Here is a 25,340-nt window from a genome sequence, read left to right as displayed (position 1 = left end):
AGTGATACAGTGCTGTGTCTAAAATAAGGGGATTTTTTTTTTTTATATAAACTATGAAGAGGAATGTAACTAGGAATTGAAGTTGTCGTGATGCAGGTTAATCGTGGAAAAGTATGTAATGCTTTTCTTGTTTTTTTCTCCTCTTCTAGCCACCCATTCCAGGGACAATACTCTGTATCAGATGTTAAGTTAAGATTGTCGCAGTAAGTATGTTGTAGTAGCTTGATATGTTTTGTGGTTTTTTTTAATGGTCTGATATTAATAACTGCACAACTGTTGCTATCATGAACTAAACAAAATAATGGTTTAAATCAGCTATGTGCGTGAAACTGTATTCAAGGTTCTGCAAAAATGTCACATCTAAAGATGGACAGTTTATCTGAAATACACTATTTTGTGCTGGGCTTTATGTAATAGATGCGTGATTTTTGCATTGCAATTATGTCTTCTGTGTTTTTATTTTTAAATTGTAAATTAAAGCTATTAAGCTTTCATTGGTGTTTTTCTATATGTTGTCTTTAGGTTCAGTTATTTGGAGAAAGTGTGTTTGTTTTTTTAATTAGCTTTGGTTTTAATACGGCATTCTTCTCGAACTTTTTAGAAGTTCATCATATATGAGACTGTTCAGACTCCGTTCAGTTTCTTCAAGATACAGGTTTAAAATGAGATTTACACAACCTCTTATTGCACCAAAATAATCTGAACTTTGAGGTGGTGTTAGCTCTTACTGTCTAAAACTCAGTAGTGCTTGTTATTTCTGTAGCAGTTTGGCTGCAACAAAAGCCTCAGTCTTGCAGTTAACTCTCTTATTTATGCACCAAGCAAGACATAGCTAGTTTTTCCACTTAACTGTGTTGACCACAGAACATCAGAGACTAGTTCTGTAAGACACCTGCAAATCAGCAGTACGTACATGCTGCTAATTCTGCACCTGTCTTGACCATAGACTATTACTTTCAGTATACTGTGAGGAAACTTAAACCAAATGCTAACATAGAGCAACAACATGAGCAATAAAAAGGGTTCAGACTTCAGCCCAACAAATCTTGTTGCTTTTGCTGGCTAGTGGCAGATGAAATTTCTGTGATAACAACTGAGAATTGCAAACGAATCAAGATTTGTAACAAGATAATTGCCTTCAATAAAGTGCCTGCTGATAGCAGCTCTTACTATTAATGACTGGTCCTTGTAGAAAGACCTGAAAGATCTGAAAGGTGTAGAGGCATCTACAATCTTTGACTTGCCCTGATTTTGTTTTTGAAAGGAGAGACTCTTCTACTATTCTGAGCACTCTTAAGTGAGTGTAAAAGGATCTGTAGTTCTAAATTTCTCTAGTTATAAAAAATATTTTTAAATAATGTATTTTGCAAATTGAGCCTAAACTTGTTCTTGATGTACTCTGTTCTTTCTGCTTTTTGCATTTACACTGAAGATTTTTAAAGTATTCAAGTTAATAAAGAAAGCTGTGAATAGGGACAAGAATGTAACATGCTGTGTTGTTAATAAGTTTGACATAAATAGATTTGCAAAGTCTGAAATGTGGACTTGAATGTTACAATTTAAGCAAATTTTATTTTAAAGTCATCGCACTCATGCAATGGAACTGATTATGTTCTCCTTTCCAAGTGATGGTAGCGTCTTTATTCTTCTCACATTTTTAATCAAATGTATGAGAGTGAACTAGACTTCATCAAAAATTTGCTGTTAGGGCAAGGTACAAAGTAAACTCTATATGGAAAAAAGAATAACAATTGTTCAGTAACACTGTTTTGTTTAAAGCTAATAGTTAGGGCTAGAACTTTCCAAAACTACTGAAAATCCTGCTTTTGTAATATGGAACAAATATGTATTTTGGTAAATGTTAGGAAAGATACTAGCATGTTCTATAAAAATGAAATGTTGGGTATTTTGATTCCTGTCTTGCTGGCTGTATCTCATCTTCCTCAGAGAAGCTTGCCTAACTGGATAAGATGTATGCAACCTATACAGGAATTATGGGCTTGATAGTGCTATATAGATCTGTGTGCATAGATAGATATTTTAACTATACACTTTATGTATGTACACCTGGAATTAATGTCAGTTGACTAAGTCTTCAGTATCTCTTTTGTTTAGCTCTGTGCAAAACAGTGAACGTGGAAAGAAGATTGGAAATGTGATGGTATCCACTAGCCGAAATGTTGTGCAAACAGGAAAAGCTGTAGGTAAGAAACTTATTTTGAAGAAACTTATTTTGAACCAACTTGGATCTAACAACATGAAACTGCAACAGGGGAAGTTCAGCCTGGATGTTAAAAAAATTTCTTCACTGAGAGGGTGGTTGGGGGCTGGAACAGGCTCCCCAGGGAAGCGGTCATGGCAGCAAGCATGTTGGAGTTCAAGAAGCAATTGGACAACACTCTTAGACATAGGGTTTGATTTTGGGGTGGTCTTATGTGGAGCCAGGAGTTGGACTTGATGATCCCTGTGGCTCCCTTCCAACTGAGGAGATTTTATGATTCTAGTTCATTTTTTAAAGAAGTATCCTATATTTCAGTTTTATTTCATTTTAAGCCAAGTGTACTTTATAATATACATACAAAACAGAACAACGTTTTGAGGGGTAAAGGTGCTGACTGGGGCCCTGTATATTGCATAATAGTGGAAACAGAAGCAGGTAGGCCAAAAAAAATAGTGTAAATTCCTTCTCCAGCATGGGCTGGAGATGGACATGGGAAGAGGGATGTTCAGGTAGAAGCTTTTGTGTAATGTAGGAGTGCTTAGACCACAACACTATCTTCTGCATTGAGCTGTTCTCACTTTCATATCACTGTGAAACTATACGGAGCTGACTGAACTGCTAGGAAGAGCTCATGCCAGTTTCTGCAGGTTTTGCAATAGGCTGTAATTTTCTGGGAAGGTATTCGTTGCGCTTGAATAGGGGCACCTTCATCACATTGTTATCTTCCAGTGCAAGAAAACGTGAGTTTGCCAGTTGAAGAGATAGGAGTGCTATAGTTGTTCCATAGTTGCTTTGCCAAAAGTTGTTCAGCCTGTTTTGAAAACAGCTTGAAGTGAAAAACTCCATTGGAGTGAAAAACCTTTTCAGCCTGAGTGAAAAATTCCATTGGAGTCTTACTACTTTCTTTGCTGTGTTCTCTGGCAAGGAGAACTTTTCAGTTAGTAGGTCTAGGAAGTCGTCCAGGGCAAAGGACAATGGAGGCCATTTCTGCTGAGCTACTGTGTTGAAGTTCTTTGAATGTTTTCTGACACATGATTTGGGCTTGGGTTTTAAATTCCAAATTGGAGAGCTGGTTGTTTGGTGCATTTTAATTATTTATTTATTTGGCTTAAGAGCTTAGTAAAGATAATATTACACTATGAACTCTTTCTTTTGTTTTATAACGCAGGTCAGTCAGTTGGAGAAGCCTTCACAAGTGCAAAATCAGCCATGTCATCATGGTTTTCCACTTTTACACAGTCAACCCAAAGTCTCGGGGACTAAGTGATGGTTTTGCACAGTGCTGCTGAATGTTTCAGGTGCAATGGTTTCTCTGAGCTGTAAAAAGACTGCTCCAAAACACAGGAGTGGAGACTAACTATCCAGGACCAAAACAAGGCGTATGTTGCTTGTAAGCAGATGTGGAATGTTATCATTCAGTTTCAATAGAAGTATAGAATGGTGAGTGTCTCCATATGATGGGATGGCATTTGCTGTATATTGGTTGTGTTTAAAATGACTACTTTTCTTTAGATCTGAGCCTTTATAAAGATATTAGCAAACAGGGCTTGTTGCAAGCCAAATGTGTTTGACTTTAGATTTGTACATTTTCTTGGATGTTGAAGATATTTATGTAAAGTAGTTATATTTTTCAATCCAAGTAGCCAAATGTTTGTGAATTCTTCTTATAAATAAGCAGAGTATAACTACTGATTCATCTTCAGGTTGGTTTAGAGAATACGTCTGCAAAAAATATAGGTGCAGAAGCCCTTAAAGGGTTCCAAGCTAGGTGGCACTTTTTTGGTTCCACCTACAAACTGGAATCAACCGGGTGCAGAGTAAGACTGTGGCTGACTAAACGGTGTTTTTCCTTTCTCATCTGTAGCCATACACATTAATCTGTCTCTAGCTCTCTTTGTGTCTGCAAATCTGTGCAACAATTGTAAAATCAGTATTTTCTTGATGTTATGTGGTGGGCCTTCATAACTTTGCTTATGTTTTGGCTGTGTTTTACCTTGGGATATGAACAGGATTCCAGTTGGAGAGATCTCTTCAAGAAAAGTATTAGAAAACAATTGGCCAAAATTGGAATTGAACCATAGAGCAAGACCTCACAAAACTGTCTGTTAGGATATAATTACACCACTAATGTAATTACATGAATATGAATACAAAGTATTAAAATTACTTAAAAGAGCACAGTAGCAAACTCTGCCTATTTTTTGTTGCCAGTAAAGTTATGAAGACTCTTCCAAACAGAAATCAGCTATACGTATTTTTCTTTGTCTACTCAGGGAATGTTCTATTTGGATAACTACTTTTTTCATTAGGAAATTAACACCAGAATTGAGGGAGCAACTGAAACAACTCAGTTCTTAACCTTGCATGAAAGAATATAATAGTTTAGTTGAAAAGATGTGGTATAATGCTCTATTTCATATGGAATGTGCATGTTGGGTCTTCTGTACGCAAACATATTCCATATCCTACATTTTGTGCTCCCGACACAGATTATTTCCTGTTTCTTGCAACGTGAATGTGTCTATGCCTTGAAACATCCCCACGATAGCTGTTAACATTTCCTACATTACATCATCAAGTATTCCAACCTTCCCGTATTGGAAGGCTCTTAGTTTATTCCCTCCTAAGTATTTATTAGTGTTCTGCAATTCTCTTTTCCGGGGCCGAGGTTTCAAGTCAAAGTTATTTCTTCTATTCCTCAAATAAAATAGCTGTACAAGAGATAAATAAGAAGGTTCTAACGTAATTTCTTTAAGAAGTTCTGATTTCTTCAGGTGCATTTGAAAAGCTAATAGAAAAGTCAAACTTGCATCACATAGTTACTCTCCAACAATGTAAATTTCAGTTTTAGTGCTTCAAATAGTGATTCAGAAAGACAAGATCTGTTTTAAGGTGTTAATTAATTTTTTCCAGGACAAGCTAGATAGAACAGCCATGGAAAACCTGAGAGTACAGAGCTGGTTTGAGTAGCTTCATTTGAGAAGGGCAAAAAGTACACCTAAAGCTCTACTTAATCTACTGCTTCTGACATACAAGTAAAACGTATCTATAGAACCTTATATATTGCTTCTGGTCTGTGTGTTTATATTTATATCTCCTAAAATTTCTGATATTCTTTTCTGTTCTATTCCACAACTCTGTAATAGTCAATTATATCATTTTAAAGATTAAGAAATACTTGTAGGAAGACCTCTGGTGCAATAGGATTAGGGGTGCAGTTATTCACGATGATTCTAGAGCTTTCTGATTCAGCTTGCAGATAAGAAAATAATCACTTGCTATTATGAAATTGTTAGCATTACCTGTTGTCTGGGTTTTAAGTGGTCAGGCTTCATGTTGTAGTGAAGACTGAATATGATCTGAAAGATTTAAGCGCCTACAAAATTAACTTCAGCAACTTAATGTTAATTTAAACCTAGGAGCTCACAGTAGGGCCACACAAGTAGTTAACATGTGTACAAGCTATAGAAACAGGACCTTCCTGGGTCCTTTTTAATAGCCTTGCCTCTGTCACCTCTTCACCTTAGCTGTTCTGTAGAATTCTCCTCTGCCCCAGATTTGTACAGCTGATTTGTTAGTTCTCTGCATTTCCCTCACTCCCACAAACTGCCTTGCTGACCCAGGGATTTTAGAAAACTGAGTGTGGTGTTTTTTGTTTTTTTTTTTTTTTAAATTTTTGATTCATCTGAGGAAAGGCAGAATGAGGTGCCCTCTGCTTTTCAAAGCTGATGGCTGCTTGCTGCCCTGTGTAGGGCCTGCGCTACAATGCTTCACAGTTTTTCTCCTATGGATAGAAAAGAAGACCTGCCAGATCTCTTTCCCCACTGTCCCAGCTCTCTCTGTTGTGCAGTCAAACATGCAGCTTGATCAAAAGTATTTTCCTTTCTTCTATGTTTCAACACAAGGTTGGAATAAGAAACTTGTATTCATTTTCAGATTGTAAGAATTGGCTTCCTGCTAGCAAGTTGGACAGTGATTTAAACTCATGCAGTGGGTAGAGATGAAATGATCATTATCATAAGTTGTCTTCATTAATGTGTATGCTTGCTCTTTGACATTTGCTTAAACTTGCTTTTGGTCTGTAGGAGGGATAGCAGCTACTGAGTTTCGTCTGAATTCACGTAGTCCTCTTCTTTATTTAATGGTTGTGACCTCTTCAGATAAATCCAGTATGAATGCATTATTTTCTTCCCCTCTGTTCTAAAATTTCCAATGCAAGTATTATTACTTATTCAAAGGGATTTAAGCAGTCAACTTTCATTTCAAAGACATCCATTTCTGCATGGCAAGAAATACAAAGTACTAAATGATTTGGTGACAGCACCTCTCGTGAGTAAACTGTGAAGGTATTGTTACAGCTCAGTCATAATGCATGTTGCAAAGATAATTCTGATCATTAATGTACAGTGTGAACTGATTTACAAATAATACAATAACACTTTCTCAGCTTTCTGGCGTCAAAGCATCAACCTCCGCTATTTGTAGTTACCAACATTTGAGGAACTGCCTATTGAGTATACGCAGCTACAAGTCCCCAAAATAACACAAAATTAAGTATCGTTGACCTAATACTTCATTTGATTAAAATGTTCAGCATTTTTCATCGTTTTTCTGTCATAACCTTAATTCATGTGCATATCTGACAGCTTTTTCCTCAAATGTAACAATGTAATAATCACCTTTAGATCACTCTCCTAGTACATTGCATTTCTTTGACTTTGTACATCTGTTTTAAGCACCTTTGTAATTAAATTTAGTATTTTGTCGAAACAAGCTTCTTACTTCCATAGAAATTATTACTAAGCAGAGAAACTAATGTGGCCGTATTTAATTGTAAAAGTGGAGGTGTGAATGCAGTTTTTAAACATAGAAACTCTTACTTGATAATTGAAAATACAAGTAATGTATTTGATTTTTCTTGTGCTGCTTAAAAATAAATACATCCAGCCTATTTAAAGCTGTCTGTTCAAAAAGCTGTATTAATTTGAGAAGTTAATCCCATTAGGAGACACTAGCAGGCATGTGTTTTTGATATTGATAGCTGCTTGTAAGACACTGTCAGTGTTTTTGAAACTTGTCTTCTATTTAAACTGATTATGGATGTTGCTTTTGCAAATTTAGGGCGAGAGTATCATCTAGTGTGATGTTTCATTCCCTGCTGTGTTCTGCTCGTTGTGAATCGAGTTAAAGTCTTCAGTAGGTCACAGGCGTCTCTCACACCAGTAAGAACTTTAGGTAGGACTGTAAAATTTTGAGCTAGATTTAGTTTCAGAATAATACATGGTTGACGTGGATTGCAGTATCTAGTCAAAATCAGGATGCTGAGTAAATTAATTGCTGTACGTTCATCTTTCTGCAATTGTCATGTATTCATTGAAGGTTTATTTTAAAACTTGAAAACTTCTACCGTAACTATCAAATCATTGTTAGCTAGACACAGTGGCAAATTACTGGTTCCAGTAGGAGGAAACTAATGGCGCTGAAGAACACTTAGGTGTGAGTTAGCATAGCGTATGTCTGAAAAACTGCTGTAATTCTCTAAAATTGTTAATAAATAAATCAATCTGACCATATGCAACTAGTTGTTCAAAAACAGCGAAAAATAAACTCACATCATGTTCGTGCAGTGCAATTGTACTTTATTTAGTTATTATTAGAAAGAGCATTATGAAGAGTGTTCATAAAAGGTGGAAACATTACATTATAGTAATACAATTAAAGATTTATGAAGAATTCCTTCACTCTGTTTTTACTTTTTAATATTGTAGTGGAGGAGAGATTAGAAGGAGGTGCAGAGCTTTAATTGTGTGATGTTTCTGTTCTTGACCCTGTTCTTTATCAAACACTGGAAGTACTATTTAGGTTCATATACAATACATTTGGAGATGGATCACTTCTGTTAGTGTCAGTGAAGTGGTGAACTTACTCTCCTTATTTTATTCCTGGTAAGGAGACACGATGCACGTGTGTGACATCTGCACAGACAGCTAGACTTCCAAGTCTTATCACAGCCAAGATTAAGCTATCTTGTTGAGTCCTTTATTTCTGTAAGGATTCAAAGTTTCCTAACTATAGACAATTGATAGATTTTTTTGTTGTTGTTTTGTAGCCTAAATTTACTAATATTGATGAAAGCATAATTACTACTTTCCTCAGTAGTAGCAGAGAGTTACAGAATCATAGAATATCCTGAATTGGAAGGGACCCACAAGGATCATCGAGTCCAAACACCTACAAAATCCTCTTTTCTTGTCGTCTTCTAGATCACTGAGAAGCTAGGAGTGGTTTCTAGATGAGGTGATCAAGAAAATCAAGAATGTTTAGACTGAATGAAGAACGCTTATCTAATGTGAAGGCAGATACAGAGTTGTTTTCTTGTTCTAAAAATAGAACTGTGTGGGGATAGTACCACTTGATACTACTGAAACATGGAAAATACCTAAGAAGCAAACCCAGTTGCCCTCTTATCTCTGAATTCAGAGACTTTACAAAATGCACATAGAAACACGGTGAGAACTTGAAAAGTGGAGGCATATCAGGAACTGTCAAAAAATAATGCTGAGGTGAATGTCTTAATACCAGATGTGGTTACAGACCTTTGCTGCTCTTGATAAACTGGATGTATGTGTTTTGAACTGCATAATGCTGTGCCCCAAAAACTGATTATGTCCACTTAAATGGTGGAAATCCTTTTTCAATTTTTTCTCTTTGATAAGAGCACGTGCTCTGAATTAAATTCGCTAGCAGTACCTTTTGCGCTTCCTAAATAAAATTTCAGCATGAAGATTTAGCTTGATGTCTAGCACTTATTTTGAATTGACTTTATGATCTACATTATATCACTATCTTTTGAGCACTTTTTTTTTTGGTCCTGCTTTCTGGATCTTTGCTGGTATTACTGCATTAGAAGTGCCAAGGAATGCATGTCTGTATTCAGTACACCGTTTAACATTTTAGGGAATTAAGCCACTTAATGCTTCAGGTGAACAGTCGTACTTCAGCAATGGTGTATTAGTGCTTGGACACCTTTGCTGCAGCAAAGAAAAGGTTTAGTTTCACAACTCCAGCCAAACCGTAAGCGCTGGCTCTCCTGTCTCTTAATACAGAGCAGGAGGGGAGACAAGCACAGGCACATGGTTTTATTGCTCCCACCTTGTGCCTGTCCAGTCTCCTATGCTACTCCATTCTTCCACATCAGAGTTTCTGTAGCTCAGCCCTGACCCATTATTCAGTCAGCCAGTACTCATCCTCCACGTTGTAAGCTCGATGGGCAAGAACTCTGCCATGCTAATTGTTCCTCGTGGTCAATGTAGTGGGAGGGAGATGTTGTAAATTACTTGGGAGTGCAGCTGAACAGACCTTTGGTGTTAAGGGCAAGCCTGCTCCAGAGCCTGCCCAAGCTAAAGCTCCTTTTGTGTAGGAATCCAGATCCAAAAGGAGAAAATTCCTGCAGGGAGCTATACATGGAAGCAGAGCAGGAGCAGCACTATCCTGCTGCTGCTGTGTCCATGGCTGTTACTCAGCACTACTGCAATGCAGAGGGAGCTAGTGCAGCTTTTCAGAAGTATTGAGAAGTGGAAGGAGAAATGATATGAAGTACCAGGTAGTGCTTTAAAACTTTTTAATTACCTTTAAAGTTTTATCAAGTCATTGTTCCCAAAAGTTAACTTACCCATCTTCTGTTCTCCGTAACCTTGACGCAATTGACTGCCCTAATTTTGACTATTCCCCCTAGAACAAAAATTAAACTTGCAATTAAGGTACGTAGTTAAACTGTAAAAATGAGTGGATGCACTAAAAATATTAGCAGAAGCCAGATCCTCTTTTTATTACTTCAGGTAGGGGGAACTTTACATAGGACTTTAAAGTATTTCTACCAGAAAAGAAACAAACTTCTTGCGAACATAGTAAAGCTTGAGGACATGTGAAGCTGTCTTTAAAGCCTGTATGTAAATGGACTTCAAAGTCAAGTACAGGTTGAATAGGCTAGCATTAGGAAGAAGCTTTGTAGTGAGATACTATTTTAGAAGTCTTTGAAGGCTTTAATCATCTTTGCTCTATTTATAAAATAAGAACTACATTTTTTCAGCTGTTGTCTTTGTTCCCACAGAAGCTTTTCTCTAATTTACCAGTAGTGACCATTTCCAGGCACATGACAATGCTTTGCCTGCAGAGTTTCCTTCTCAAATGATGAAAGGAAGGAGTTCAGTCTTCAGACTAGCATATGCCAGCTGTTTTCCTTTGGGGTCAAATACTGACTGCAGCAGCTAGTTGTGTAAGTGAACTAGTAGTATGTCTTTAACAAAGTCACTAGAGCCCTCTTAGACACTTGGCAAGTCTTGTCCTTAAGTACTGTATTATTACAATTAATTTTACATAAGGTACTACATGGCCTTATACCAGCAAACTGTTCTAAATAGTATAAAATGCAGAATAACAGGAAGTCATGTGGATCTTCTATATTTTATAATAATATTTTCAGACGTATACAATTAAGGATAGTTCTTCCAGGTACTATCAAGCAGCCATGACTTAGGAAGTAGGTGAGTGAAGTGCACTGTTTGGGTTTTACCTCACTTGTTTTTATAAGAAAGCACGTACAAGCTTTTAAACTCAAGTTGAAAGTTCTCAGTAACAGAACACACCCTTCAGTAGCTGTAGATCATCTGTACTTGAATTTAGGCGTGTTGTAAAGCCTGACACTGCTGTGGTACAGCTTGATAAAGTAGGCCTATGTGAGAATGATTTCCAGCATTAAGCAGGCCAGTCAGGCTGGAGCTACCGAGATCCCCCCAGTATTGGTGCCTGAGGTAGGTGATTCTCCAACCTGCACTACAAAGCAGTACCCCTGTTCTAACTTGTACCCCTTTGAACAGGCCAGCAAGTGGAAGGCCAGGGTTACAGAAAAGCAACATCAGCAGGATCCTAAGTCACTTCTCCCCTCTTATCTAAGCAATTCAGCTATCAAAACAAGTTGATGTAAACGCAGACATGTTGTCACCTACATCGTTCAAGTTCTGTGTACTGCTCAGATTGACTGGCATACCTAACTCCCACCATAACAAATTAACATATAAACCTCCAAGTTTTCCACAGCTTAACTATTTGAAATTGCCTTCAATAAATAACATGCTACTGTTTAGGGGTAAGGGGGCATAACTGTATCAGCTTCAAGCAGAAAGTACACCCAAACTCAGTTGGATTCAGTCTTTTTTAATAAATTAATGTCATTCAAAATACAGTGCCAGAACATGATGCAGCTGAACATGCTAGTAAGGTTTGTCATGAAGCACCTGTGTTCATGTTAGGTTGGCGGTGCCCTGCTACTGCTAGTGGTTCCTGGGATTAATGCCAGAGCAGCACTAGTCATCTGCTCTCCTGTACACCGAGCACAGGATATTCCTGAACTGTTGCTTCCCCCCCCCCCCGCAAAGTAAAAAACCTGATAGCTAAGGGATATCTATACACAATCACACTACAGTAATGCTTGTTATTAAATTAACAGAAAATAAAGACCTGGTTAATCCACACTAAAACTTTGTTTTACAATGGAAAAATACATCAGCAGCAGGAAGTAATATACACGAGCCAATATTACTGTAATACAGAAAGTGGAGGCATTTACTGATTAAAGCTCCACATAGACCCGCACTATGAGGGCTGACAATTCCTATTGCAAGCCCAGCAACTTAAGTCCACACCTGGTAAACTACCAGCTGCTTGGAAGACCTGTATTCTAAACAGACAGGTATAAGTTAGTGAAAACAGAGTACATGCACCTAATAGTACAGCTTGACTGAACCTGCAGTCATTTTGCCCTGCATGTTACCATACAATGGAAGATCTACCCTTCCTACCACAGGTAGATCCATGGGATTTGTTTCTTTTTTTTTCTTTTCTTTAATGGCATTACTATACCAACATGGATATTAGTATTAAGTGCAGCACAGTCCTTTAATTAGGCCACACAGACAATTACATAACTAGCACTTAAGTAAAATTTCCAGAAGTAGTTCAAATATAACTGGAAGATACTTTCAAAACAGTTGTGACATCATCCTAGAAATAGTAACTACTTTTTTTCTGAAGCTAATTTTCCTGAACCAAGACTTTATAGAACTAGAAATTAACTCTTTAGACAAGTCAGATGCTTAAGCTCATGGTATACATATACATTTCTCAATTATCGGATAATAGTATTTCAGATAATGGAAGCATATCTGCTCATTTCACTGATTCATACTCAATTGCTGCAACTGTTAGGTAGGGCATAAAAATACAATTCATGAAGGACAGGTTTGACATTTCTCTTTCCAGACCTGTTCTTTCACAATCATTTATTTCAAGGTAACTGCGCAGAATCAGTTGTGCAGTCTAACTGGGGAGCTATACAGGTGGTAAAGTAACCATCTCCCCATCCAGCTCAAATTCATCTGCTCCATCAGGTGAAAAGAGATACGTCGGAGGTTTCCACGGGGACTCTTCAAGGCAAGACGGATACAGCTTTCCTACAGTGCACCGGAAGTCCTTCCCCAGGTCCCACAGCACACGTTCTGATATGTGCTGTCTCAGAAACCAGCGGTCAAGTTCCAGGTCATACTGATAGGTGGCATACTTGGCTCGCTCATTCATGTGGGTTTCTCGTATGAAGACACACAAAGAATTAGAGATGACAACAGCTCTAACACACGGGTCAGAATAGCGCTTGGCAGGGATATTAGCTGCCATTCTCCACTCATTTTTATTCACATCGTAGATTTCCACGGTTACAGAAGACCCATCTACAGTACTACTTGGGAGCCTTATACCAGAATTGCTGGCAATATGCAGTCCTCCAATGTAGAATATTTTATCGCCAAAAGCAGCAGCTGAAGCAAAACATCTACTTGTCTGTCGCATAGCCATTTCTACCCAAGCATCTGACCTGGGAAAATAACAGTACATCAAGTTGTGTGCCATTACATAAATGCAGTTGTGAACTGCTACTGCTGTGCTCCACTGCCACGCGCAAGGCAATGGGCTTACCATGGTCCATTCATCTTTTTCGGTGTCATATCTTTCTACAGTTCTCCTGTTGAGCTCTCCGCCAACACTGTCGCCTCCAATTGCATAGATGTATCCTTCACAGCAGACCAGGGATGGCTTTATACGAACAAAGAGCATTGGTGTCTTTGGGAACCACGTGTTTTGCTGTGCATCAAACCAGTAAAAGCAATTCACAGTTCTGAAGGCAGCCTGGAGTTTGCTGCTTTTACTATGATTGGTTTTCGTGCTTTTCAGAGGAACTTGTCCCCCTGCTATATAGATATCATTGTCAGGAGTTACGAGTGTTCCAACCTTATGCAAGTCAGCAGGAGGGTTGCAGAGTTTGTAAACTTTTTCTGCCTGTGGGCTGTAACAGACAGAAGAATAAAGACTACCAGGGTTTTCAGCAGCAGCTTCAATGAATATCATCATCTCCTCTTTTGTCATACCGAGTCTGGGCTTGAAAAACTTGGGCATAGATTTGTACAATCCTTGCACCACCACTGATTTATCGTTGGGTGGTAAGCCTTGAAACCAGGCTCTCTGCGTTACTTCTGAAAGCGCGTCGATACGGATTTGGCTAAGAACAGAGGACAAATACTGCGATCGTGATTCCGTGTTGTACTCCAGCCATAACATAGCAGCTTCACGAACTGTCTCCTCCTTTTCCACATTTAAATTGTCACTGCTTAAAATATCTATCAGTAGATCATGTGACAGTTGCATGAAAGCCTCCTGGTGGTACACAGCTGTGAACTTGTGCTCTACCATTCTTTTAGCACTCTGTTTTAACTCCTCACAGCTGAAGAGATCAGCAAAACTTAACAGACGCACACAATTTTCTGCATTAATTTTTTTGATTAAGTATTCCCTACACCGCTGTAGCACATCATCTACCTGTAATGCAAAGAGAAAAGACACTGAGTATTGCCACATACACACTATGCCTTCACTTACCAGCAGCAGGTAAAAGTACCTGTATTTAAACATCAGAGTTTAGGCCTCGAATATTCTGTGTATGTACACACACACATGCACAAAAATACAGCAGAGACTTAAGAGATTCATGCAGATTTAGGAAATTGCATTATGATGGCTGCTTGAGAAACTAATGATATAAACATGGTAAGTGCACTGCTTTACTTCCACCCTCCACAGGACCACAAAGGAAAGAGGGATGTGTACATGAAATGCATCTTGCAGGCAACTGCTGTCTGTACTAATGAAATTGAACATGAATATTTTGGAATGACTAAACAGAAAGGATTATCTAACAAGTTAATGAAAAAATGGTTCAGAGATTAGAAGCAGTTATTCCACACTCAAAGGAAAACATTCCTACCTGTAAGAAGCAGGCAGTCTCATAAAGCTGTTCTACCGTGCTGTCGCTTATTGCCAAGTTACCCGTGTATGCATAAGCTATGATAATTTGTAGCGTGGCTGCATCCACATTCCTCAGGTGTACGTGTGTTTGTTTACTTTCACTAAGCCCACTCATGAACATGGCTCTGAAGAAAAATATACATATTAACAATAACTACTGGTGGTTCTTATCTTAAGCAATTACTTTATCACTTTTAAGTCTTCAGTGATTATACACCAAAAGGTAAACAGTCTTTTTGGTTGTCTGTTTACAGGTATTTAGTATTTTCCTTAGGCTACCATCTGGTAATAAAGATAAAGCACTTGTACCGAACATTCAAAAAGGAACATCAGTGCCTTCTATAGGAGAACTTTACATATATACAAACTATTTTCTGTTAATCAGCAGAGAACTCTAATTTTGAAATTTTAAACTTCTCTGTTAGGCAATAAGAGGGAAAAAATATCCTTCAGAAAAGGCCATTTATACATATACAGATAGGTTTGATTTTAAAATGAAAAGAAACAGATCTATGGAATGGACTGAGCTAAGTAATATTAAAAAGCATACTCCTCTGGAAGGAGTATAAAGCTCAGAAAATGGAGCAAGCACTAGCACTCCATGAAGTATTTCTTATATACCATTCACATTATGCAGTAAACTTCAAGTTTGTAGACAAAAATCAATAGCAGATTGGATCAGACCTGGTCTGAGAAAAATAATAATCCCTTAAGTATCTCTATTACACCTTCCTGAAAAAAATAGAAAGGCATTTTAAAGAAAAGGTTATTACTTCCCTAATGCTTTATATACGTATTTCCCATTACATTGCCTTTTTTTTTTGTTTGTTTTTAAAGTTGTAACACAATTAAAAAGTAATTGGACTCTGGTACTATGAACCAGATACATGCTCATTTTCTTAAAATGGCTGAAATCCTTTTTAAGAGCTTTATATTGATTCAGGTTTGGTAGTAGTGGTGATATGGCAAATTCAGCTTAAGCTCCTTTAAATTTGGAGCTTTTTCAGAAACCAGACCTGAGAGAAGTTTGGAGGGACAGCGAGTGCGCCCTGTAGTTATGCCTGCGGGTGCAGAGGTGAAGGTGCCATGGAGATGCACTCCATGGAGGTGCCCCACTACCTCTCCTCCTGCCCCAACTCCATCTCTGTCCTCTTCTAAGCTCCTTAACTCAGACAACCTGCGTGGTTTTTTTTTTTTTTTGGGAGGGGGAATCACTGGCTAAGTGAATACCTCAACTTGCCAGGCAGGTTGTTAAAGGTAAAAAGACACTAAGAGTACCAGAGAGGCTCCTCTTCGTGGAAATTAAGGGGGAGCTGTTACAGAATGCAGCTCTAGCGCGTGCCTACACACAGCTGAGCAGCATGTGCCAAAGCTGCGCTGTTTCTAGTGGTGCTCAAGCACAGATTTGGAAGGTAAGCTGCCTGCAGTCGTAAACGACTGGATCACTAAGAGATGCTTTTCTGTTCTTTCCCCTCTCCCCACAGCCGCCTTCAGGGCTATCAATTTTTCATAAGGCTAAATTTAGGAAACTGAGCATCTTTTTGAAAACCAAACTAGGGAAGAAAAAACAGAATTTGACAAAACCACAAGCTTGATATTACTTTTAACTAGTGCCAAAACCTCATTCCATAAATAATAAACACACATATGAATAAGAGATTTGACAGCATATTCTAATGCTTCACACTGCATGGACTCATGACAGCTTTCCAACCTTATGATTAGCCACCCACACTAAATCTGGCCACATTTCCAGGGGCTGTTATTTTACAGCCTGTTGGAACCGTGTCATCTGCAGCAGGCCAACAGCAATAATCATTATCTAGTGATCGCACAATACTTGTTGCTAAAAATTGTACCGGATTCATCTGAGATGAAAAAAGGAACAAAAACAATAGCAGTGACAAAAACTTATGTGAAAGGAGCTCATCATGCAGTAGTTTCTCACATTAAGTTACACTCTAATACAAGCAAGCTGACAGAATATAGGCAACATTTTAAAAGTGTTCTGTATATGGAGACCAACTCAGCAGGAAAACAATTAGTAAACCTCCTGATGAAATGGGAAAGAAAAGTTAGAATCACTGCACAGTGCATCACGGAGACAGAATATGCACGGATGTCCCCAAGACTAGTTTCAAACTTCAAAATTCCTTCCAGGTAAGCAGACTAATTGTACTGTTACTAACAAAGAATGATTAATCACTGCAGAAAAATGCATGGTGTCCCATCTAAGGCTTACTATAAAAGAATCTACAAAAAGCAGTAGCACTTTCAGATCTTATTAGCAAAAAGTTTTGAAAAGACAAAAAGCAAGACACCCAGGAAGCAGAAGCTACTGGATTAAAAACTCCAACAGCATCTCAGTGACGGAAAAAAAAATGTGTTGTGTTATAGCGAGACTCAGGCAAGAGTACAGTTTCTGGCTTCTTTGCTGAGCAGAGAAAAGACAGATGATTCAGAAAAGGAAGCCACAAGCTTGCACAGCACTCCCTACTTTCAGCAGAGGCTTCTGCTAAGAAAGTAAGAAGGTACAGATAATAAACACAACAATGAGACTACCATAGCCAGCTCTCAATAATCTCTAGTTACCTTACCTTGGGGGGGGGGGGACAAACATTTTTTAATCTTTTCTAAGTATGAAAAATAAGAAATTTACTAATTATACAGATTTGATTAACACCCTAGAGAACAGTAACCATCACAAGTGTGACTTTTCTTTTGCACTTACTGTAGAAAACTACAGTACCTATCCAGAGTAAGTCACAAGATGCTGGAAAACTTATTTTACTCTTTTGATGTTGGCAAGTAATGACAGTTTGTGACTTGCTTGGTACACTGTTCTCTACAATGCTCTGCAACACATTATTTGTTAATCAATTAAGTAATACCACACTCAAAACCAGATACCATAGATTTCCTTGAATTAACAGCTCCTGCTTTGAATACTTACCTGAAATACGAGCTGCACGTTGCAAGAACCATCTTATGGCAGGGAAATTCGGTGCCCTCAACAATCAATACTATGTCAGTTAGCAACTGCTGCTCATAAAAGAATTTTAACTGCTCCAGCAAGGACACAGCATATTCACTATTTATCTGCCTCTCGTCCTGGGTAGACATGACTGTATTCCATTAATATTTCCAGGACCAGAGTGAAAAGTCAAGATCTTTTTGCCAGAGAAAGGTCAGCTGAATATTTCGCAAGTAACCAGGGAAGAAACTGCAGGAGATCTGTAGCCTTCAGAGGCGATACTGATAAAAAAAAAAAAGGCAGTGTTATCTTGAACTGCTGAATCGATGTTTCAGACTTTGACCTACATTAGGTCATCATTCTTTGATTCGATGTCACAATTTGTTCAGTGACTTTCAAGAGTATCTGCAGGGCTACTGTTGAGATTTATAGTGACGCAGCAAACAAACGACCAAAAGTGGATTCTGAGGTAGGTTCCATGGTAGCATCTCATGATCAGTAGCTGCACTTGAGTGACTGAAAGCAGGAAAATAAAATTGACATTAGCACTTGTCCAAGAAAATATTTTTTCCTTTCATAGCTACCCCTTAAAATTAACTAACAACCTTATTTCTAAATAAATACATATTACTTGCACAAAAATTCTTGTAGAAAGAGCATTTAAACAACAAAAATATCAAAAGAGAAAAGCAGAAGAGTTTGCATATGGATTCTCATCAAGATCTAGGCCCATAAACTACGATAATTTGTCCATACAGCTTCTAAGGCTGGAGAGAGAAAAACAAGGTTCAGGAAGACTAATCCTCTTCCAAGAGACACCCAGTTTTCCCCACTGAGTACACCCACATATTTCCTTCAACCATGGCAAAGAGCTGCTTAATACAAACATGAAAAAAAGTGACTTTTTTTTCCTGTTAGTATGGTTTTGTCTACTCAAGTCCTATCAATACCAGGCCTATAAATGCTGTTTCTTCAGTATCCCATCATTTTCCAACTAAACTCGACATCATAGTCAATACGCTTATTTCACCTTTGACACTCAACTATAGAACAAGCAGAAACAGAGCTTAAGGGTTTGAAATCCTAACAACCTATATTCGCAATGCTTATTCGATCCATCATCTCCATGCAGAAGGGCTTCATGTATTGACATTCCCCATTCCATTTTTCCCCCTTCTAAGCCATTTCAATACAGCCAGGTAAGCATGACCACTGCTGACAGAAGAATAGAAAAATAAGATAACAAGAGCAAAGGAATGCTGGAATAGCAGAAGTCAAGAAACTTGGAGTCATTATAAAAGCAATGACTACAGGTTACCCAAGTCTGTTTTCTTGTCTGGACATTTCTACTTGTCTTAAAAAGGGTTCAGGTCCCACACCACCCCAATCTTCATAATTAGGAGAGTTACGACAGTAAAATCGTCATCATAAAGGCCATCAGAATACCGTATCTATCAAATGTTTCCACATTTATTTAGTATTGCACTGTTCTCTTACATTCCAACATTGAGTAATAACCAGTAACACACTTGTCAAATGTCTAAGACATCACTATCATTGCAGTTCATGAAGAACGGTGAATGCAGAAATATACTTTACCTGAAATGACATACTTGAAATTCCACACAAACTTCCAATATTTAGTGCAAGGTGAAGGTGAATCCCTGCCAGCCATATCAAAGATATATTTCAGCAGAGCCCTGCCTGTAGCACAGTTTAAAAACAGCTGTCTAACATTCACTCAAGTGGATATGGTTAATTAATGCCACTTCAATTACTACTAATTTAATGTCACTGATCTATTTCTTTTTCAGTAAATACGCACAAATAGTGATCTCAAGCTCTTGTTTTTAACTGGTTATTTAACTGGAAATGTCAAAAAAAATCAAAGCCCACGTTCACGAGAAGCCAGTTAAATAAGTAGAAAAGATGTTAATATTTGGAGGAGAACGGGAAGACCGATATGTGCTGTAATAACAGATATTAGCATGAATTCTTGACTTCAAACCTTCAAGTTTCAGTGCACTTAAACGCTGAAGTCACTAAACCAGATGTCTATCAAGAAATTTGCTTATCCAAAGCAAGGACTTGCCCCAAGTCACGTCGTCTTTTCACCAGATGAGTATGCCCCCTATCTGTACGTTTACTGACCACTATCCTGGTCATCTGATAATAACTTAATGTGCAACCTAATCCATTGACAGATTTTTGCACTGAACTTTATATGGCTACGGAGACACACAGACTTCCTAAGTGCATTAGACCCACAGAAATAAATAGCTTGTGGCTCTACTGGTATCCAGGGTCTCTCTACAGCATTGTTTTTCCTGGCTTAGGAGTAAAGTTTCAACAATATAAGCTGGTGCACTGCACTTGGTTCATGCAGAACATCATTATTACTAAGCTGTGGTAACAATGACTTCTTTTACTAAAACTTCCCATTCTGATGTAATTTTAAAGACTATAAATCTTCAGGAACAGGAAAAAAAGAGCAAAACTTCAGTATACACTGTTCTAGTCATCAAGTAACAGAACCAATTCAAGGGTCCCATGGAGAAATTGATGTACACCGGCTAGTAAGGTTAAATACATTTTTGGCAACGTGGCTGACAGTCAATGACTGAAAAAGCAGAACTGTTCAACAGAAGACAAGTTGAAACTGTGAAATTAATTACTATAAATAGCCAGAACATTTGAGTATGACTCCTGGTGGCAGAAAAGATTGAGGAGATGACAGGAGTCTTGTTGCAGAACATTTATGTGATGAGAACCACCTTTAAACTGTAAATTCACAACGCTGGACTCTGGTTTACAGCTCATCTGGCACACTCTCTCATTCAATACGCGTACCAGGGGGTCTTCTGTTGGTACGAACATGCAATGCATTGAACTCCTGCTTTCCACATCCACACTATGTTTTGCTGCCAATGATAACCATTTGCTAAAGAACAGAATTTTGTATTTGTCACTAAGTTGCATTCCACTCCCTTCTAGTGGAACCATACTAAATTCTTATGAGAACAGTTCATCAAGGATCTCTAAGCTCCTGTTTTAGAATCACCACTATTTCAGTCCTCATTTGTCCAAAAGAAGTGAATTTTTGTCCTGGGTAACTTCTTGGAAGTCAGCTGTCTAAAACAGGACGGTAGATAGCTGCTGGGAGGTCATACTGGTACTGGACTGCAAACTAAATCAAGATGTTACCCAGCAATCCAAACTAACTCCGTATCAAGCTGGAGAGGAACATGAAGTAACAGGTGGATAAGAAGGTTTGCTGTTAAGTAATTATACTTTTTAGCTGAAGTAATTTTAATGAGGTGGCTTTAACTCTTGTTCGTGTACTTCAAAATCTGTATTAGTCCATTACAAAAGTTAATCAAACGTTAATGAGTTAAGGGACAAGCTATTAATTGTTTTCCTTGAATCTGTTTGTCTTCTGAGGTCAGGGGAAGATTAATGAACAATACATCCTGTACTACATGCATAGAAGTGTTGCCCTATGTCTTCTCTACAATATAAGTTGAACTATTATCTACTATTTCCAACTTAAAGGGAAAATAATGAAAAATACATATATATATAATATTCCTCAACTACACTGATTTGTCTTTATCTTTTTTATTTAAAACCAAGAAATATCTTTTTTTTCCCAAACTGCAAAAAGGGCAAAACATATATATAGATGTTTTGTTGTTAACTTCAATGTTGTCATACTAGGAAAAGAAATACTTTCTTCTGAAAATGCCATTAAGATGTCTGCCGGATTACATGCCTAACTTCCAGTGAAGTTTATGGAAATGCATAGAGACCTATGAAATCCTCACCAGTTCCTATCTGCATCTTCTACCATCTAAGCATCTCTTGAACTAACTTCACCAGCTACAACCAACACTTCAATAAACCTGCATGTTTGGGGAAAAAAAATAACACATACCTTACTTCCCAGGACATTCAACCTTTTTAACCTCATTTTAACTAATAAGAACCTTTAAATACTACTTTTGTGCACTTTTAATTGAATTCCAATTCCCATCCAAGTGCAGCTTCACACAAATCACAAGTAAAAACATGTCTAAAGAAGTGAGTCATTCACTATTTTTAACATAATGAAATGTCAGAATTAAGAACCAAACAACCCTAAGCCAAACTACACAAGTGTGTAGAGAGAGCAATGAAAGTACCAAGTTTAGGTACTTTGATACATAGTTACCATTAACAACTTGCTGAGTTACACATCAACATGTTTTCAAAGTGATGACACCAACTAATGGCAAGGGGGAATAGAAGTACTAAAAATGATTAAAATCAATTATTTAAATCAATAGACCTAGCCAACTGATCTCAAAGATAGGAAAGAGAGAAGAAAAAGGAGTTGGAAGCTCTGGATTCCTGAGTAATGTATCAAGTTTGCATCCTTGGCAGCAAAAATGAAATAGATAATTGATGAAGCAGTTCCAGACTTGGAAGTTTTCCTCTCTTCTAAAGCCATCAAAGGTATCTTTGATACCACTGTAGTGCAGAAACCTAAGGACATCAAGGAGATTCTAATGAGGCAAGACCATGAACTCTCACAAAAACTAAGGACAGATTTATTCCTACGATGGTTTTATCTCAAAAACTACTGTTCATTTGGAAACTAATTCTATTTTCCATACATATTGTGACTGGGAAGCAAGTTACAACTTTGAGGTAGGTAAACTTTCTGGAACTGGACAGAAGCTAGAGACTAGAAGTGCCAGACTCCATGCTAACAACATGTTTGGTCGCAATGCACTCCTCAGTACCAGTTTCCTTCCTGTTTTTCTGCTCCTAAAGGAAGTTATAAACTAAAGGAAATACCTGCTCAGAAATAAAATTAGCACAAGATAAACCAGCAACTTAACTTGGCAACTGGCCTTCTGTGTTGAGCAGAGCTAGTTTCCATCCCCAAGGGCGTTTCTGTTTTGTTGAAAGACCTGACCTGTTTTGGAAAATTAACCTTTGAAAATACATGGACCACAAATGTCTCTAGCAAGATCCAGCCACGTATCCTGTACGTATAGAAAAGTGTTTTCTTTCTCTGAACTCTAGTATGTTAATGAAGGTAGACAGCTTTCTTTAAGAACTTAAACTGCACTGTACAAGTATGCATCGTTCCCACAAATATCATATCTCAGTGATTATTTAACTATAAAGTCAAGTATTTCTACATTAAGAAATTAGACTAATAATTAATGCAGTTTAACTAACATAAATTACTTCCTGAAACATTAGAGACTTAAAATGGATACTTTGTTTATCCTTGTAAAGTTTATTCTCCTAGTGCAACAGCTACTAAATTAAGGAAAAGGCATTTTTGGATTTGCACCAATTACGGTCTGTTTCACAATCACATGACCAAAATCAAAACATCTGCCTTAAAAAAAAAAAACAATCAAACATGCTAAGCAGCAACATCCTTCTCTCTGTTTCTGCAAGATGCTAGGGATGCAGCACAAAGTATAACTGGATCCTTTCACTGAGGCTAAACATATCTTCAGAATAATTTAAGATGTGACACCTGTACCCAAATTCTGAGACTACACAACTTACATATTGGAGTATATTAAAATATTAAACTTTTAAGGGTTTCTAGAATACATCATCTTAACAAAACTCACGCAGATGTTGCCCTAGATGAGCTCACAACAGAATACAACATTTCAGGTCCACAATGATCACAAGGTGACATAGAAAGCCAAGCTTTGGCTTTGCAGGGAAACCTCAAAATGCAGACACTAAACACCGCGACAATCCATCTCTAAATCACTGTTCAAGTCATTTCATAAGCAGCAAGACATCTACCCTGCTCGTAGCAGAAATAACAAACACTGGAAAATCTTAGGCACGCAGATGGCTAATTTCAAAGCTATTTTACGACCCTTACTTTGCGCTTAGCCTATAAAACTTCACCAAGAGCTATCTGCCTCTTCAAACCCACACATAAACACCGGAGCCCACCCACGGTCGCTGTAGGTACCAAGGCCACATACACGCACGCTTCCAGAGGCGGCAGGAGGGTAAGGCGGACAACACCCAGCGGCAGCAATGCCCCTCGCCATGCAGTCCTGGAGGCCCCCCTCACGCCCTGCCTTTCCACCACCCAGGCGGGGCGGTCCCCCAGCCCTACCTGCTGCCGCTCCGCCGACGCGCTGCGAGCCCTGCGGCCGCCCACCGCGCTGCACATACGACGGCGCCTGCAGCCGCGCGGGGCTGAAAAAGAGCAGAAACGGGGGGCTGGGTTAGCGTTATGAGATTGTTTGTACCCGCTCCCTCACCTCCAGGGCCAGCCCCAGCCCGGCGGGGGCCCTGCCCTGCCCTTTCCTTTACCCCTTCCCCTTCCCTTTCCCTTTCCTCCCCCTTCCCTCAGGCCCCTCGGGCCCCAGCCCGGCGGGACCGACCTCCCAGCGCGTCCCCTGCCGCCTCAGCGTCCCGAGGGCAGACAGGCGGGCAGCGAGCGGGGCTGAGGAGGAGGAGGAGGAGGAGGAGGAGGAGGAGGAGGAGGAGGAGGCGGGGGAGGAGGAGGCGGGGGAGTGGGGGGGCGGCGGGGGCTGTGGATCCGGTCCCGCCCGTGCTGCGGAGGCGTCGCCCGGCACGGCGCAGGCGCACTCCACCCCCCGCCTCACCTCGCGCCGCGGCCGTTACGCGGAGCCGCGCATGCGCGTAGATGCGAAAGAGGGGAGGGGGTATGGCCGGCGCGCCCCCGTTTCCCGTTCCTCTCCCCCCGCCCAGGCAACGGCGGCCGCCCCGCCGCGGCTCGCCCCGCCCCCTCCTCCTCGCGCGCTGGCAGTTGGGGTGGGGCGGTGCTGAGGGGAGCGGGTGCGGCCCCGCCCCGCCCCAACGGCTTTCGGGCTAAGGGGAGGGGGGCGAGGAGGCTGCCCACTGGTCTGAGGGGAAAATAAATATCCTGACTGGAAAGCGGGGAGCGGGTTTGTTTATTCGTGGGGTTCCGTATGGGTCTGTTTGGGCTTTCCAGCCTTTGTCCGCCAAGAGGATTTTTAGTTTAAAGCTAAATGCGGGAGTTGGGGATTTGAAAGTGTGCCAGACGCAAGCAGCTCACAGGGAAAGTGTAAGAGCTGCAGTCCCTGAAAACACAATATCAGTAATCCTGCCCAGATAGAGGCCGTGTTACAGTTTGTGCCTTAGGGCACAGGGTAAGCCACGCTGAATATTAAAGAAAAAAGGGAAAGGGCAGGAGAACTTCCCAGCCTCGGAATGCAGACCATCTGCAAGCGTCCACGCCTCTGTGCTTCTCTAGGCACTCGCCCTCCTGTGTACCGTGTTCCTTGTGCCTGCTTCTGCCACCACCTCTGCCAGCTGTGGCGGCCACTGTGGTGCTCCCTCATGCAGAGATGGGGACCTGTGGTGGCTGTAGTGCTCCCTCATGCAGAGATGGGGACCTGTGTTGTCTGTAGTGCTCGCTCATGCAAGGATGGAGACCTGTGGCCACTGTAGTGCTCCCTCATGAAGAGATGGGGACCTGTGGCCGTTGCAGTGCTCCCTCATGCACAGATGGGGACCTGCAGGGCTGCCCCTCCAATCCCCATATCCTGTAAGACCAGGACAGGGTCGAATTATAATCACACGTTTAATAAATTGCTATTTTACACAGTACAGTACACACTATATGGCAATAAATGCTTCCCGTATTTGCGCAGAAAGAACACTATATTTGTCAGTCTACTTGGCTGCTCTGGGAGGGCAGATCACCACTCCCTC

General features: G+C 39.6%; 2 protein-coding genes across 7 annotated transcripts in view; one reads left to right on the top strand and one right to left on the bottom strand.

Moving 5' to 3' along the window:
• The window catches only part of AVL9 (AVL9 cell migration associated), a 42,862-nt gene extending 35,009 nt beyond the window's left edge, over nt 1-7,853 (top strand). For all 4 annotated transcript variants that reach the window (XM_083822177.1, XM_083822178.1, XM_083822175.1 and 1 more), the window contains 3 exons: nt 150-203; nt 2,116-2,204; nt 3,390-7,853. In XM_083822177.1, the coding sequence (XP_083678303.1) occupies nt 150-203; nt 2,116-2,204; nt 3,390-3,484 (238 nt within the window). In that variant the 3' untranslated portion in view covers nt 3,485-7,853. The remainder of the gene's footprint in view (nt 1-149; nt 204-2,115; nt 2,205-3,389) is intronic.
• Nucleotides 7,854-11,418: 3,565 nt separating this feature from the next.
• Nucleotides 11,419-24,991, bottom strand: KBTBD2 (kelch repeat and BTB domain containing 2). Of its 3 annotated transcripts, none has more exons than XM_083822173.1 (5): nt 24,248-24,991; nt 23,752-23,834; nt 17,583-18,119; nt 14,589-14,754; nt 11,419-14,143 (listed from the first exon to the last, which is right to left on the bottom strand). In XM_083822173.1, the coding sequence occupies exons 3-5, from the start codon at nt 17,750-17,752 to the stop codon at nt 12,608-12,610; spliced, it is 1,872 nt and encodes a 623-aa protein (XP_083678299.1). In that variant the 5' UTR covers nt 17,753-18,119; nt 23,752-23,834; nt 24,248-24,991; the 3' UTR covers nt 11,419-12,607. The 3 variants fall into 3 exon arrangements, with proteins under 3 accessions (XP_083678299.1, XP_083678298.1, XP_083678300.1); XM_083822172.1 differs by lacking the exon at nt 24,248-24,991 and adding an exon at nt 24,023-24,208; XM_083822174.1 differs by lacking the exon at nt 24,248-24,991 and having other exon boundaries at nt 23,615-23,755.
• Between the last annotated feature and the right edge of the window lie 349 nt (nt 24,992-25,340).

Source organism: Anser anser, assembly GCF_964211835.1.
Source record: "Anser anser genome assembly, chromosome: 2".
NCBI lineage: Eukaryota > Metazoa > Chordata > Aves > Anseriformes > Anatidae > Anser > Anser anser.
The sequence above is the reverse complement of the archived record's forward strand: the minus strand, read 5'-3'. Positions and strand labels throughout refer to the sequence as shown.

Bases quoted from the DNA above. Each gene is read 5' to 3' on its own strand.
- KBTBD2 (XM_083822173.1), bottom strand. From the start codon at position 17,752: ATGTCTACCCAGGACGAGAGGCAGATAAATAGTGAATATGCTGTGTCC. The intron at 14,755-17,582 runs GTAAGTATTCAA...ATTTTTCTTCAG, and splicing joins ACGTGCAGCTCGTATTTCAG to AGCCATGTTCATGAGTGGGC. The intron at 14,144-14,588 runs GTAGGAATGTTT...TTTGCATTACAG, and splicing joins AGACTGCCTGCTTCTTACAG to GTAGATGATGTGCTACAGCG.